Source organism: Grus americana (genome assembly GCF_028858705.1).
Source record: "Grus americana isolate bGruAme1 chromosome 27 unlocalized genomic scaffold, bGruAme1.mat SUPER_27_unloc_1, whole genome shotgun sequence".
Lineage (NCBI taxonomy): Eukaryota > Metazoa > Chordata > Aves > Gruiformes > Gruidae > Grus > Grus americana.
Genome location: NW_026561291.1, coordinates 751,656 through 768,492, shown reverse-complemented (window position 1 = coordinate 768,492; position 16,837 = coordinate 751,656). Strand labels below are relative to the sequence as shown.

General features: G+C 54.6%; 1 protein-coding gene across 1 annotated transcript; it reads right to left on the bottom strand.

The window, feature by feature from the left end:
• Positions 1–12,571: 12,571 nt before the first annotated feature.
• Positions 12,572–13,033, bottom strand: LOC129200058 (olfactory receptor 14C36-like; the record flags this gene model as incomplete). Its single annotated transcript, XM_054811313.1, has 1 exon — positions 12,572–13,033. A coding segment is annotated over one exon (462 nt), but the record flags the coding sequence as incomplete, so codon positions are not given.
• Positions 13,034–16,837: the final 3,804 nt, after the last annotated feature.

The window sequence follows — 16,837 nt, the reverse complement described above, 5'->3', positions numbered from 1 at the left end:
CCAGCGCAGAGGCACTGTGGCAATGCCTATAGGCTGACAGTGGGCTGAAGAGCGTGGGGCAAGAAGAGGAGACCTCCTCAGCTGGGCTGGCCAAGCCCTGCTGCCCAACATGGCCCCCCGGCCCTGCAGTGCAGGCACTAGATAGAGCAGGGTGCGTTCTTGGGGTGGGGAAACGTCTCCAGCAGCACAGTCCCTGTGGCAGCCCTCCATGCCTCCACCCGCAGCAGCCCTCCATTTGGCAGCCCCCCACCAGTACCTGCCCCTGCACAACCTCGGTCGTGTCCCATGCAGGTGTCAGCAGTCAGCCGTGCGGTGGGATCTGCAGGGTGTGGGACAGAAGAGAGACGGCACTGGGCTGGCCGTGCCCCAGGACAGGCACTGAGCCCAGCAGGAGGACGGAGCTGGCCCCACAACCAAGGTCCCTCCCCAGGGCTGGGTGTATGGCCAGCGAGGGAAATGGACGATGCGTGGGGCGGTTTCTCCCAATTGCCCTGGGGCAGCTTCCCCAGCATGTCCAGGGAACATGGCACAGAGCAGCTCCTCTCTCCTGCACCTCTGATGACTTGCTTCCTACTCGAGGAGATCAGGCTCTGCTCCACAGGCCCACTGGAGTGGGTCCTCCCCCTGGAGGGTCACACAGCTCCGATAACATCAGGCTGTTCCTGTCCTGGGCACTTTCCAGTCCAGCCCATCCCCTCCCCGGCTCTGCCCCACCTTCCCTGCCCTCTCCCCAGCACAGCCCAGCAGAGCAGCCCAGTCTGGGCTGGCAGTCTGGGCTGCTGCAGAGCTCTGGGCACTCAGCCCACAGCCCCAGCCCCTCGGAAGGGCACAGCAGCTGCTGGGAGGCAGAGGGGGGTCTCAGCCTCCCCATCGGCCCCAGGCCTGCAGCTGGCCCCAAGTGCCAGCGCAGGCCACTCCCTCTCGGCCTCTCCTGCATTGACGCTGCAGGGGATCCCCAGCCCTGACCGCCTTTGCCCCACTCTGCCTCCCCGCCAGCCCTGCTCCCCAGGACACCAGCAGAGTCCTGGCCCTGCGGCTCCTCAGGCACCTCCTGCATCTCTCCACTCTCCTGCCCTGTGCCTGCTGCATCTTCACGGACTCCCACAGCACTGCAGAGTCTTTCTGTGGGGGTACCTGGAGTGAGTGCTCTGCCCTGGGGGGACTTCATCTCAGGGTCTTTCACCTTCTGAGTCTCCATTCACTTCCCACCCCAGAGTACCTGCAGTGTCCCCATCCTCTCCTGACCACACCAGATTCCTTTCCACATGGACTGACCTCTGCCATCAGCCCTGTCATACCTGTGACAGCCTGAGGAAGGGGACTGGGAGCTCGTGCACCATTTCCAATGCCCCTGGACACCAAGACGAGAGCCTTCAACTAAGTGCTTGGTGTCTAACAATGATACCATGAGATTATTTCCCCAAAGAGAAGGAGAAAACCAGGCAGAAGAGACTTGGAAAGTCCAATTCCTCTGGCTTGTTCTTCGCCACAACTGTATCAAGGAGAGCCCAGGCTGCAGACACCTCCCTCAGGAGATCCCCTTTTATTGCAGAGATGCTATTAGGAAGGCAAAAGGTCACACATGGTTCTTCAAGGATCAGACACAACAGGACTGAGCCTCAAGAGAAGTGCTATGAACCCAAGCAATTACCTCTAACAATGATTATCAGAGAAAAATAAAAAAAACAGAGTACTGGCCTAAAATATACCCTGGGCACTCTGCAGAGATGGGGAGACAAATTACTGTTGGTGGGGCAATGTCCATTGGATTAGTGGCCTCAGGGCATCCCTGAGCTCCTGGTTCCTCATGCTGTAGATGAGGGGGTTCACTGCTGTAGGCACCACTGAGTACAGAACTGCCACCACCAGGTCCAGGGATGGGGAAGAGATGGAGGGGGGTTTCAGGTGAGCAAAAAATGAGGTGCTGATGAACAGTGAGACCACAGCCAGGTGAGGGAGGCACGTGGAAAAGGCTTTGTGCTGTCCCTGCTCAGAGGGGATCCTCAGCACGGCCCTGAAGATCTGCACATAGGACAGCACAATGAAAATAAAATAGACAATGTATAAACAGACACTAAGTACAATAAGCCCAGCCTCCCTGAGGCAGTCTGAGTCTGAGCAGGAGAGCTTGAGGATCTGGGGGATTTCACAGAAGAACTGGTCCAGGGCATTGCCCTGGCAGAGTGGTATAGAAAATGTATTGGCCGTGTGCAGCACAGCATAGAGAAACCCAGTGCCCCAGGCAGCTGCTGCCATGTGGACACAAGCTCTGCTGCCCAGGAGGGTCCCGTAGTGCAGGGGTTGGCAGATGGCAACATAGCGGTCATAGGCCATGACAGTGAGAAGGGCGTACTCAGCTCCAAGCAGGAAGACAAATAGAAAGACCTGTGCAGCACATCCTGTGTAGGAGATGGCCCTGGTGTCCCAGAGGGAATTGGCCATGGCTTTAGGGAGATGGAGCCCAGGTCGAGGAGGGAGAGGTTGAGGAGGAAGAAGTACATGGGGGTGTGGAGGTGGTGGTCGCAGGCTATGGCAGTGATGATTAGGCCATTGCCCAGGAGAGCAGCCAGGTAGATGCCCAGGAAGAGCCAGAAGTGCAAGAGCTGCAGCTCCCGTGTGTCTGCAAATGCCAGGAGGAGGAACTCATTCATGGAGCTGTTGTCAAACATTTGTTCCCTCTGCACATGAGGGCCTGTCCAAACGTGAAAAGGAAGTGAAGAGTTAGGACGGACACCTCTGAGAAGAACCTATTCCATTCATCACAGTAAGCCACCACAAGTGTCCTCTGTCTGTCTTCACGCAGATCCTGGCATGATCCTTGGATTGTGCTGGCTGAGGGTGCAATGCAGAGCAGGGGCCTCTTCTATGGGCTCCAGAGGAGTCAGTCCTGCTGTGCAGCAACAGGCAGAGAGGAAACAGGAGTGATCACAGGTTAAATCTACCCGCGATATAAGAGAGATTTGACCATTGTCTCTCCCAATTCACCTGAGTGCAGAACAGAACTGTGGGGGTTTGTTTTGTTGATTTTGCTCCCGTTACCCCTTTCCCACCTGAGGAGGAGGCTGAGGTGAGTGAAGGGACTTTATCAGGTTCCTTGTAGAGGTGTTGACCAATGGCTGTAATGCTGTCAGTGTCTCGCACTGTGGTGCTACCCTGAGAGCTCCAGGACCATATTTCTGCACCACCACCACCACAAGAAACGGGAAAAGCACAGACTTCAGAAATCACCTTTCCTTCCAGGTAGCCCCTGCCTTGATGTGCTTCTTGAGAAGTCCCCTGGGACATGTGCTGGGAGTGATCTGGAGCTGTGAGCAGCCCTGACCCACACAGCACCCTCTTGACATCAGAAGGACCCTGCCCTGCTCTTCCAGGGGGTCGCTCCTTCCACCCACAGCTTCTCCCTGCAGTGCCCTGGGCAGCTCCCCGGGCAGGCTGAGTGCTGACCCTGGCAGGCGGCAGAGTCCCTGCCCCGGCACACAGCCCCTGGGCTGCAGGGACCCTGCTCTGAAGGACACAACTGGGCACCCCTGGCTGCACACCCACCCTCACACCCTGCAGCCAACCCCGGGACAAGGCAGCCGTCATGCTCTGTCCCTCTGACGGTGCTGCAGGGAACCCTGCGCTGGAGGATGCCCTTACCTCTTCTGCACCGGAGAAAGGTCCCATAGGCTGTGACCTGTGACAGCTTGAGGAGAACCCTTCAGGAACCGCAGTGGCACTTGCCTGCACCCAGAGACTTACTGTGTAGAGGGCTGTGAAGATTTCTCCTTCCCTGAGCTCTCAGCATCCTCCCACTCTCTGCCTCACTCCTCTCCCAGCGCCCTCAGCCCTGCTGTGCTCTGCAGAGGAGCTGCTCCTGGCCAGAGATGTCTCTCTGCAGCACTGCCCACTTGCCATGAGCTCCCTTTGTCCCAGGAGAGCAGCAGCAGAGGACCAGCCCAAGGTGGCATGTTAATGACCCCTCTGGTGGGTTTGGGGATGAGTCCATGAAGCTCAGACCCTGAGAGGAAGCTGATGAAACCTCTCCAGAAGTCAAACTCAGATGTAAACTCCAAAGTTTCTCAGAGGGTTAATGGGTCCCCCTGAGGGACATTACCAACAAAGCCTCCCCAGGGGCTCGTTAGAGCAGGAAACTGGAAGCAATAATGACAAGTAGACAAAACCAATGTCAAGGTGGCTCTGATGCTGAGTAACCTGGAAGTGTTAAATGAAGCCAGATGGACAAGCCCTGACCCCCAGCCCCTGGGAAGGGAGATCCTGTCCCTCACATGTTGCTCAGGGCTCTTCCTGGGGCAGTGGGATGTGGGGATGTGCAATGCCTGGAGCAGGACTATGGTGGAGCAAGGAGGTCATGAGTTCTTCCTGAATCAATTGAAGGCACCTTCTGGTAGGCCCTGACTGCAGAGACAATAGCCATAGCCATGGTGATGCAGAGGTCATCTGTGGTTGGGGTCTTTCAGCCTTGCCACAGCCCTCAGCAGTGTCCAATACAGCCTGCCCTACAGTGTCCCACACCTGCACCTCTTTCTTTGAAGACACCCAATCCTTTTTTCAATTTCACCCCAATATCTCACTAGCCTTACTGATATCGCTGCATCCTCCCTGGCTGTTCCTTGAAAGAGAAAGCCATGGGCTGGTCCAGACTCCCTCTGGGCACCCTATTCTATGTAAGCACTGCCCTTGGAGTCACATTTCCTTCTCCTCATTTCTTGTCTCAGCCTCCCAAGCCACACTTTGAGGTGCTCTTCCTTTTTCCTGCTTTTTTTCTATTATGAAGAAAAGCTCCAGCATCACTGACAGCATCCTTCAAGTAGCTGCAGGTTGTGACTGTGGTGCTCTGAGCCTCCACTTCAGCAGCCTGAAGAAGCTCAGGTCCTTCAGCTTCCCCAGACAGGGCATGTGCTTGAGGCCCCACGTCCTGTATTGGCCATCCTCCTCGGGACTCTCTCCATTCCTCCCCACTTGACTACAACAGGAAGCCCCACAGAGGGACACACGGGTCCAGGCTTATTCTTCCCCCCAGTGCAGGACTGGCCACTTCTCCTTGTAACATTTCAAGAGGTTTCTGTTCTCTAAATCCCAGAGTTTCTCAAGGTCCCCCAGACTGAAGCTCAATATTTGTGTGCAGATGGTCACCGTGATGGTGGTGTCCCTCACAAGGTAACAGCACGGGGAGTTGCAGGGTAATACAAATAGTAGAAGGTGGTGCTACTTTAATGCAATTTCCTTCCAGCGTAGGATTATCCATGGTGACCATCTCAGAAACAGCTTCAAAGCCAGCAAAGCCAGGGCCAGTGAGGAAAGAGTGAACAGAGCTGGGCTGTTAGTGTGGGAGGGTACAAGAAGGATCAAAGGGAAGAGAAGAGGGAGAAAGGAAATAGAAGGTGAAGCGGAACACTAGATCAAGGCTGTTTTGGGGGTACCTGCCATGCAGCTCTGCATCTGAGCAGCAGTGAGTGGTTTGGGACAGGAATGACACAGATGACCTGACCAAACTTGGTCTGACTTTCCTCATGGTCATGGGGAACCTGAGTGCTTTCCTTACCATGGAGAAGGGAAGACCTGTGGTGGAAGGAAATGGACAGTCATTCGTGCTGGGAAGGGACCCTAGGAGGTCTCGAGGCCAATGTGCATCACACAGCAAGGGCAGCTATCAGGTCACACCAGGTTGCTCAGGGAGTTCTTCATGTTGGCTTTGAACTCTTCCAGGGACTGACACAGCACAACATCACTGGCCAGTCTGCTCCAGTGCTTCACTCTCTTCATGGCTAAACAGTTTTTCCTCACACACAAGAGGGAAAAGCCTGGATCTACCTTGCTGATGACCTCTTGGTAGTGGTATATGGGCCATTTTCAGTTCTTCCCAAAGCCCTCTCTTCTCACCATTGAACAACCCCACCTCTCTCAGCCTCTCGTACTGGTAAGGCCAACCTTACAAATGCATGCCTGAGAGGTTTAGGGTTCTTCCAATTCTACTGGATTTTATTGGGTTGGCAAGGGACCTCGGGGATGTTGGAATATCATCACCCTCACGCCATCCCTTCCTGCATGTGTCACTCTCATTTGTCACCCTGTTGCAAGGCACGGCTGTTGCAGGCTGTAAGGAGAGCCTGTTCTGTCTGAAGAAACTGTCATCCACAATGAAACACTGAACTTTGAATGTTTCAGGCCCTAGTGGCAACATGAGACCACTGTGAGGGTCTGGCTCTGTGAGCATACACATACAATGTGCCTGTATAGGTGCCCATTTCACACTAACATATCCTAGCACACAAACAGCCCAATCCTCAGTCACCCTTTCTTCACTGGCCCTGCATTAGCTTCCTTTTTACCCTCATTTGGTATTTTGGAGATGGTTGTCATGGTAATGCCTTCCTGGTTCATTAATTCCATTGAACTAGAACCTCTTTCTGTTATCTGCAGCATCCTGCAACTCCTCCTGCTGTTACCTTGTGGGAGACACCACCATCAGGGTGAGCCACTTGCACACAAAAATTAAGGGCTGCCTCAAAGGAGTGTCAGTACAAGGGGACCTTGCGAAACTCTGGGGTTTGGCCTGGGTTTGAGGAGGAGAAGGAGAAGTGGGCAGTCCTGCATCAGGAGGAAGAACAGCCCTATAGACCAGGGCTAGCTGTGACCTGACTGGCTGAGCTGTGATCCTGAGAAAATCCTGGGTCCTGCAGTGGCCCCCACACACACAGGTGTGTCCCAGGGTGTGGCTCCCCGTTTTGGAGGAGCAGGGAGGCACTGGAGAGTGCCCAGAAGAGGTCTGCCAAGGTGGGGTGCAGTGCACATGCCCTGTGTGTGGAAGCTGAGGGACATGGGCTTCTTCAGCCCTTTGGCCCAGTGGTGGAGAGGCTCCGGGAAGTACAGGAGTAGCCATAGAGTGGTTGAAGTGTGGTTCCAGAGCTGGAGGAGCTTTTCTTCATAGTGGGAGACAGCATGGGAAAGAAATCATACCAGAAATGGAGGCTTGGGATGCTTAAAGTGGACACAAGGAGAAAGAAATGTCCCTCCGAGGGCAGCGCTGTGGTATAATCAGACCCCCCGAGGGAGCCTGGCTCAGTCCATGGCTTTGTGTTTCAAGGCATACCTCGCAGGGATGGAGAGACAGCAGTCAGGGGAATGAGTTGCTCAGGTCAGAGCAGGGTGGAGAAGCAGAGTGGATGTCTGCAGCATGCCAGGAGCTAGGGACAGGTGTGGGACACTGTAGGACAGCCTGTGGTGGAGACAATCTAGGGCCGTGCAAAGCTGAAACCCTCCAACAGATCTGAGGTCTTTGCCTCCTTGGCCATGGCTGTTGTCTCTGCCACTGATGCCAGTGAGGAAACACCTTACCCTTACAGCACTTGAGCCTCATGGCCTCCTCGTCCCCACCCAGGAGCCTGGCAGATGTCATTCCACAGCCTTGCCCTTGGCATTGCACATCCCCACACCCCACTGCCCCAGGAAGAGCCCTGAGAAACATGTGAGGGACAGGATCTCCCTTTGCCAGGGGCTGGGGGTCAGGGCTTGTCCATTTGGCTGGATGCAAAGATTCCAGATATCCTCAGCATCAGAGCCACCTTAACATTGCCTTTGCCTACCTGTCATCACTGCCTCTAGTCTTCTGCTCTAACCAGCCCCCAGGGTGGCTTTGTCAGTGATGGATCCTAGTGGGACCCATTAACACTCCCTGAAACTGTAGGAGTTGCTTCTGACAGTGACTTCTTCAGTGGTTTCCTCAGGCTTCTCTCAGTGTCTTAGTTCCTGGTCTCAGCATCAAATACACCAGGGAGCTCATTAAAATGCACCAAGCCATGTCTCTTCTCGTTATTTTCTTCAAGTCTTCAAGACTTACACCACTAATTGGAGAGGTCTCCAGGGTGTATGTGAAGTCAAAGATTTCAAAGAATTCAGTGAGCATTAAAAAAAGGAATATTTTTGATTTTTTAACAGTTTGGGTTTGGTTAGGGGTTTTTTGTTGCATTTTTGGGGATTTTTTTGTTTGTGGGTTTTTTTTTTTTGATTGTTTGTTTGTTTTTAATTTACAGAAGAAGTTATAGTAGCATTCTCCAGTCCATATTGGTGCAGGGGGTCTCCTACTGAAGTCAGGATGGGTAGGAAGAGCTCCTCATTGAGGACAGGCACTGCATGGACAACCTTCCTTGTGCTGCCAGTGAACGTACAACAGCCCTTGTCGTTGCTCTTCTTATCCCGCACTAGTTCCAGCCCCGCTGAGGTTGGCTTTTCTGGCTCCATCTTGGCACACACAGTTCATGTCTCCATCTGCCTCATGGCCAGCCTGTTTCCCCTGCCACCCTCTGTGCACTGCCTCCTTGCTCTTGGAACTCGTCAGCCAGACACTTCCTCTTCATCTTCATGGAGGGCTGCATGGATCTTGGCTCTCCAGGGTCCTGCCAAGCAGGTCTTGAACAAGCCGAGACCTGCTCTCCTTCCCTCCAAGGCTGTCACTGCGCTGTGTGTCTTTCTGCTCTTGCTTGATCGTGGCAGCAATGCCTGCCCTCAGCCTTGACATCCACATCCCGTTCTGCCTTGTCTGTGAGGACCAGAGTGCGGCCCTGGTCAGCCATCAGCTGTTGGTGTCCAAAGAAAGGGAGGGGTGAGGCCGGTGAATGGGACACATCTGGGTGCTGACTGTGAGGGCACCTCTGTTACAGCCACTTGACTGGCTGCAGCAGGCCGGAGCGCAGGCAGGGCCAGGGACACCCTGCTCAGCACCAGCCCCTCCGGAGCAGACCTGACACCAAGCAGCATGTGGCTCCTTGCCTTGGCCTCCCGTGAGTCCCATGTGCTGCCCTTGTGGCCTGGACACCATGGGGATCATCTGCAGGCTTGCTTGGGCAGCTCAACCTTCCCAAAAGTGGCGTGTGATACATTATCACCAGCCAGAAGGTTTCTCATAGCATGCTGCAAAAGGCTTGGCAGTGTGTGCACTGAGGTACAGTCTGAAGATGGGTGGGCAGGTGGGTGGGTGTGTAGAACTGTGCAGAGCCTTCTGGGACAGCACTGGAGTGCTGCAGAGGGAGTTGAACCTTGCTGGGTTTTACCCAGACTTTCAGGAGTTTGCCTTGGGCCAAAGCAGGCTCAGAACCAGACCTGGGAATTCAATGTGGATGGGGTTCACCTGGAAGGAAGATGCCAGGAGTGAGCTGATGCCCAGGCTGTGGGGGCTGGTCGGGTTCCTGGAGGCCAAGACAATGAAGGAGCCAAGTGATTGAAAAGTGCTGCGAGGATAAAGGAGACTGCAGGAGGGTCAAGACCCCCCATCAGCTGTAAGAGGAGCCTGCACAAGCAAGGGTGGAAAGACACCCAGACAGTGGTTGTCTAAAAGAAGGGGAGACAAATCCCAGGTGGAGTCCATGTCACCTGGGAACGCACCAGAAAGAGAAACTCCTTGCTGTTCACAAACACCAGGAATGCATCTAATAGTCACGGGTGGTATTCAGCTTCCCTGATTCACAAAACCTTCACGTAGGACCTTCAGGGTCCAGACCATGGCCACTGAGGTGGTTAAAGGAGGATGCAATTAACGTTAGGTGTAATGCAGAGCTATCCCAGGCAGTGCCTCCCAGCCTACCCTTGCAGTTACCAGGCTGGAGGAGATGTTCATCGTACTTGACTTTGCTGGTCACAAAAACACCATAAACATCTGTTCTCTCATCTGCTGATAAGATATTGGACAAGAGATTTGAGGATGATAAGATCATTGAGTTTCAGAGCAGATGTTGAGAGGTCTATGAAAAACTGTCTATATCAAAGAAAGGTCAGGTAAATGGTCAGACCTGGTTTCACAGGCCTTGGTCGACCTGGGTCTTGAAAACCTGCAAGGACAAAGGACTTTACAATCTCTAAGGGTGACCAATGCTTGTTCCAATGCTTGGCTAGCCTCATGGTAGAAAAGGCCCCCCTTGCTGTGAGATGTCCCTGAGCCATCCCTTCTCCAGGCTGAAGGAGCCCAGCTTCATCAGCCTTTCCTCACAGAGACACTGATCCAGCCCCCTGACCATCTCAAGGCCCTTCACTAAACCCACTCCAGATGGTCAACACCTTTCCATTCTTGGGGTTCCCAAAAGTGGACACAGTGTTCTGGATGTGGACTAGAAACTTTCCACATAGAAAGGGGGAGTCCCTACCCTCCATCTCCTGGCCATGCTGCTGGTCACACAGCCCAGGGCACTGCTGTCCTCCCTTGCTGCCAGGGCACACGGCTGCCTCCTGTCCAGCTCCCTGCCCACCAAGACCTTTCCCACAGAGCTGCTCCCCAGCCAGGCAGCCCCCAGCCTGTGCCATTGCCAGCGTGAGTCCCCTGCAGGGGCAGAACCTGGCACTTGTCCTTGGGGGGTTTCATGAGGTTCCTCTCAATACCTGCTCTCCTCCTCCTTCAGCCCTTTCACTGAGCAGAGGCCTGGCAGAACTTTTGAGCACAGTCTAAGGCAAGGAAGGCGTTGAGTCACTCCGCCCCGCCTGTGTCTGCTGTTACGACCCCCCTCATCATTCAGCAGCATGTTCCTTGTTCAGCCTTTTACTTCAAACACAGTGGCTGAAGCTCTTCATTTTGCTCTTGATGGTGCCTGCAGCCCCCATCAGCTCCAGCCGAGCTCTGGCTTTCCTAAACACATGCCCGCACACTCAGGTCATCTTTCTAAATTCCTCCTTCATAGCCTGTCCCGGCTTCCACCTCCTCATCGTTGTGTTGTGGCTCCCATCCGTGACCCATCCCTGCCCCTGTGCAGCCCCACTGCCCCACACATGCCCCCAGGGCCCCCATCATCAGACACTGCACAGGACAGGGTGTGTTTGGGGCAGGGACACGTCCTCCACCACAAGTGCCCATGCCAGACCTCAGTGTCCATCCTCAGCAGCCCTCCTTCTTCTGCAGCCAAGCAGTGCCCAGCCCCAGCCAAGCCCCAGCTATGTCCCATGCACGGGTTCCCAGGCAGCCCTGCTCGGGGCTCTGCCAAGGTCTGGGCAAGGCAGGAGGCTGGGGCAGGGCTGGCTGTTTCCCCAACACAGGCACCAAGACCAACAGCAGGAAGGAGATGGCCACAGAGCCCAACCACCAAGAAGTGGGGGAGTGACCAGGGCTGGAAATGGCTGATGGGAGAGGCTGGGGGGTGATGAATGCCCTGGGGCACCTTCTCGCTCTCTCCATGCCACCAAGAGTCCCGGCCAGGGGACAGAAGAGCCTGCTGCCAGTGGGTGCCTGCAGAAAGAGGTTTCCCTTTCTCATTGATTCCTCCTTTCAGGCACAGAAATGCTCCTTTGATCTCCTCCAGAGTCATCCCTGCTCTGCAGAGAGCCTTTTCCCAGGTGAGCGTGTCTGTGCTGGCCTGGCCGGCCGTTCCTGGTTCCCTCCCCATGCTCCCTGCAGGGCCCCAAGCTGGTGGGGCTGCTCTGCAGAGCGAGGGGGCTGTGGTGCCCCGGGGCCATGGGGTGACCCTGCACTGGCCATGCTGGTCAGGGTGGGAAGCAGAGCCAGCCAGAGGGGATCACAGCTGCTGAACCCCTTTCCATCTTCCCTGATGGCTCAGAAGACAAGGACAGTGCTTGGTAGGACCATGGTGTGTCTCCAGTGGCACAAAGGGCAGGGGAGGGCTGCACTAGGTCCAGCCCACAGGGTTTCCATGATGGTGTGATGAACCACTGTCTAGACTTATGTCCCTTTGCCTTCTGGCTCCTCACAGCCTCTCCTGCCATTGCAGAGCCCTCGTTAGCCCATGGTCTCCTCAGGTTTGCCTTCTCCTCTGGGACACTCCTCCTTGGATTGTCACTCATTTCATGAGGTGCCACTCACTGCCACCTCAGACTCACACACTGTCCCTGGAGATCCCCTCACTTCTCCTGGCAGATCTCCATTCTTTTCCAGACTGACATCTGCCATCAGCCCCACTGCAGGTGGGACAGCACCAGGCAGATAAGCTGATAAGGTACACGAGACCTTGGGGGTAACAGCAATGCCAGGACACAGCAGGACAGTGTGGAAGGGAGGAGAGAGCAGCCCTGTCCAGGCCATCTCCTGCTGCTGGCCTTGGCCATGGCTCCAGGGCAGCAGCAGCCCCGACGTGAAGGCAGCGGACAGGGAGTGCCCGCTGAGGCAGCGAGGGGCAGCCCCAAGGGCAACCCAGGCTGCTACTCCATGGGGCAGCCGGGCATTTGGCTCCTGAACCCTCCTGCATGCTGGGGCTGCTCCCCCAGCTCCAGAGGAGATGTGCACAGATGGGAGCTGAGACAATTAACTTCCCACTGCTTTCTCCATGGAGTTTATCTAGACAGGCAGCCTGGATCCATATGTACATAAAGTGTTTGGGTCAAGTAAAAAGAGGTAACAGGCTAAGAATACTAATATCACAGGTATAAAATAAACAAAAAACCTAAGAAGAAAAGAAGCACACAAAAAAATACAGACCCATATGAAGAAAAGCTACTCCTGGCTCTTCCTGAAACACAGAGGGAGCCCTAGTGGGATAATGGGGGTCTTATTGATCTGAAGTAGATTGCATTCAAATATTTTACACAGGGCATCTATGATTTCCTGGTTCCTCATGCTGTAGATGAGGGGGTTCACTGATGGAGGCACCACTGAGTACAGAACTGCCACCACCAGGTCCAGGGATGGGGAAGAGATGGAAGGGGGTTTCAGGTAGGAAAATATGCCTGTGCTGACAAGGAGGGAGACCACGGCCAGGTGAGGGAGGCACGTGGAAAAGGCTTTGTGCCGTCCCTGCTCAGAGGGGATCCTCAGCACAGCCCTGAAGATCTGCACATAGGACAGCACAATGAAAACAAAACAGCCAAAACCTAAAAAACAGCTTAATATAAGAAGCCCAACTTCTCTGAGGTAGGTGTCTGAGCAGGAGAGCTTGAGGATCTGGGGGATTTCACAGAAGAACTGTTCTACAGTATTACCATGGCAGAGTGGTATAGAAAATATATTGGCCGTGTGCAGCACAGCATAGAGAAACCCAGTGCCCCAGGCAGCTGCTGCCATGTGGACACAAGCTCTGCTGCCCAGGAGGGTCCCGTAGTGCAGGGGTTTGCAGATGGCAACGTAGTGGTCATAGGCCATGACAGTGAGAAGTGCGTACTCAGCTCCAAGCAAGAAGAAAAATAGAAATACTTGAGCAGCGCATCCTGCATAGGAGATGGCCCTGGTGTCCCAGAGGGAATTGGCCATCACGTTAGGGACCGTGATGGAGATGGTACCAAGGTCGAGGATGGAGAGGTTGAGGAGGAAGAAGTACATGGGGGTGTGGAGGTGGTGGTCGCAGGCTATGGCAGTGATGATGAGGCCATTGCCCAGGAGAGCAGCCAGGTAGATGCCCAGGAAGAGCCAGAAGTGCAAGAGCTGCAGCTCCCGTGTGTCTGCGAATGCCAGGAGGAGGAACTCGGTCATGGAGCTCCCGTTGGACATTTGCTGTTTCTTGGCATGGGGGCCAGTTCTAATAACAAAAGGACAGGGAAAAGTTAGGACAGAATCCACTGAGAAAAACCACTCTCTTTTTCATAGAAACACCCCCCAGTTGAAATGCATTTTCTTTCTCTGGTTTGTGCTGGCTCAGTATGTTGTGAGGAGCTGAGGAGTCAGCTGTGCTCAGCTGCAGTGGGTACATGGAGCTGGTTTGTGACAGCTCCAATGTTTTAAACCCATGTCAGATGCAATCCACATTTAATGGAAAAATTCAATCTCTGATCTCACAACTCAGAAGAGTGCGGGCTGGAGAAGAGAGACTTAGCATGCTAATATAAGTGTTTTCTGTGTTTTCATTTTCCACAATCACATCTGGGGAGTTTTCTTCTGAGGGTTAGAAATGCTCATTTCATAATGGAAAATGGGAAGAGTCTTGAGACAGGACAGGCAAAAGGGCTCAGCTCTTTGTAGCTTAGTGCAGAGTCTGGAGAGCTGCAGTGTCCATTAGACTGTTATGCACCTGCCCTGCACTTTTGCTTCTGCTGCCTTGAAGATGATGTCAAACAGAAATTACTTTTAAATAATCCCCCCCAAAAAGACACTAACGAGAGCAGGGGAGTCATGATTCAAAGGGCAGATCTGCAAACTCTTCTCTTTCCCAGCCCAGAGGTGGAGTTGTGATTGAGAGAGAAGGACACAGCCCCTCTCAGAGAGAAACAAAGGCCTCTGAGAGGAGAGAACTGACCTCCAAGGGAAAGCTCAGCACTCCCTGGGATCTTACAGCACAGCCGTGCTCTTCTGGGGCAGCTCCCAAGCCCAGCAGCACAGGCAAAGCAGACAGTCAGATGTCCTGAAGATGGGATGTCCTAAAGGCAGAGTCAGCTCATTGCTCAGCAGACAACGCCCAGCAGACATCTAGAGTGAGGGACCACAAGAGAGCAGCCTGAAGGCAGCCTAGCCCAGGGCTTGGCTGCAGTTTCCTCCCACTCCCTGCCCATGTCTCTGCTGCCTGGAGCTGTCCCTGCCAGGAGCTGGTGCTCTGCCCACACCTCTCCTCCCTGTCCCTGCTCACAGAGCCCATCCCACCCTCTGTGTGCTCAGCTCTGCCCTGCAGACCCCTCCTGGCAGCAGGGCACTGCCCAGGGGCACCTCTGTGTTGGCAGGTCTTAAGGAGAAGAGCAGATCAACCCTGAAGACACCACAAAGGTGATGTGAATGCTTTGGGTAGGCAGAGGAAAGGGTGAAGTGACTTTATCAGGTGCCTTGAAAACCCTGTTCATCACTCACTGTAATTCTAGAGGTGTTTCATTCTTGTGCAATCCTGACAGCTTCATTACCTTTTTCACCTACCATCACAGCAAGAAATATAAAGCACCAACCCTGGGACGCACCTTTCTTTCCATGTAGCCCCTGCCTTTATTTGCTTATGAAAAAGTGCCCTGGGAAATGTCCCAGGGGTGATCTGGAGCTGTGAGCAGCCTGGAAACATGCAGCACTCTCTCAACAGCAGAACCACACTGCCCTGCCCTACCAGACATTCGTCCTTCTACCCACAGCTTCTGCCTGCAGTGCCATGGGGAGATCCCCAGGCAGGCTGAGCGTTGATCCTGGAACGCAGAAAAGTCCCTGTCCCAGCACACAAAACCCTGCGTCGAAGGGACTCTGATCTGAAATACAGCCCTGTGCATCTCCAGATGCAGACTATGTCTTCACAAGTTATTTAAAATTGTCTAAAAAAAGCCCCTCTTACAGATCCCATCAGCTGTGGGCTCTGCCAGCTTGAGGAGATGCCTCCAGAAACTACAGCTCCATTGCCCTGCACCCAGAGCCTTACCGTGTCAAGGGCTCTCAAGATTTCTCTTTTTTTCAGCTCTCAGTCAGCCTCCCAGTCCTGACCACCTTTAAGCTCTTCACCTGCCTTGCTCATCTCCCTGAGATACCCTGGCAGTGCCCTTCACCCTGCTGCGCTTGGCAGAGGAGCTGCTCCTGGCCAGAGATGTCTCTCTGCAGCACAGCCCACTTGCCATGAGCTCCCTTTGTCCCAGGAGACCAGCAGCAGAGGCCCAGCCCAAGGCGGCATGTTAATGACCCCTCTGGTGGGTTTGGGGATGAGTCCATGAAGCTCAGACCCTGAGAGGAAGCTGATGAAACCTCTCCAGAAGTCACAGTGCGATGCAAACTCCACAGTTTCTTGGAGCATTAATGGGTCCCCCTGAGGGCCATCCCTGACAAAGCAACTCTGGGGCTGGTTAGAGCAGGCAAGTGGAGGCAGTGATGACAGGTAGGCAAAGGCAATGGCAAGGTGGCTCTGATGCTGAGTAATCCTGGGTGTGTTTGATCAAGCCAAAGGGCCAAGCTGTGACCCCCAACCCCTGGGAGGGGAGACCCTGTCCCTCACATGTGTCTCAGGGCTCTTCCTGGGGCAGGGTGTTGTGGGGACCTGCAATGTAAATTGCAGGAGGATGGTACGACACCTCCCAGGCTCTTGGCTGGAGTCAAAGAGGCCATGAGGCCCTCATGCTGTAAGGATTAGGTGTCTCCTGGTAGGCCTTGGTGAGACAGACAACAGCCACAGCCAATGGGAGAAAGACCTCAGCTCTGTTGGGGGCTTTCAACTTTGTCATCTCCCTTGACCATCTCCACCACAGGTTGTCCTATGGTGTCGTATGCCTGCACCTGTTTCCTGGAAGGCTGTGGACATCCGCTGTGCTTGCCAACTGGGTTGGGTTTGCGTGGCAAGGTTTTGGTAGCGGGGGGGCTACAGGGGTGGCTTCTGTGAGAAGCTGCTAGAAGCTTCCCCTGTGTCTGATAGAGCCAATGCCAGCCGGCTCCAAGACGGACCCGCCGCTGGCCAAGGCCAAGCCAATCAGCGCCTCTGTGATAACATATTTAAGAAGGAAAAAAACAGAGAGCTTTTGCAGCCGGAGAGAGGAGTGAGAAGATGTAAGAAACTCTGCAGACACCAAGGTCAGTGCAGAAGGAGGGGGAGGAGGTGTTCCAGGCGCTGGAGCGGAGATCCCCCTGCAGCCCGTGGTGAAGACCATGGTGAAGCAGGCTGTCCCCCTGCAGCCCATGGAGGAAGGATGAGGGGGTGTAGAGATTCCACCTGCAGCCCGTGGAGGACCCCACGCCGGAGCAGGTGGACGCACCTGAAGGAGGCTGTGGCCCGTGGGAAGCCCACGCTGGAGCAAGCTCCTGGCAGGACCTGTAGACCCATGGAGAGAGGAGCCCACGCCAGGGCAGGTTTGCTGGCAGGACTTGTGACCTCGTGGGGGACCCCATGCTGGAGCAGTTTGCTCCGGAAGGTCTGCACCCCGTGGGAGAGACCCACGCTGGAGCAGTTTGTAAAGGTCTGCACCCCGTGAGAGGGACTCCATGTTGGAGCAGGGGAACAATGAGAGGAGTCCTCCCCCTGAGGAGGAAGAA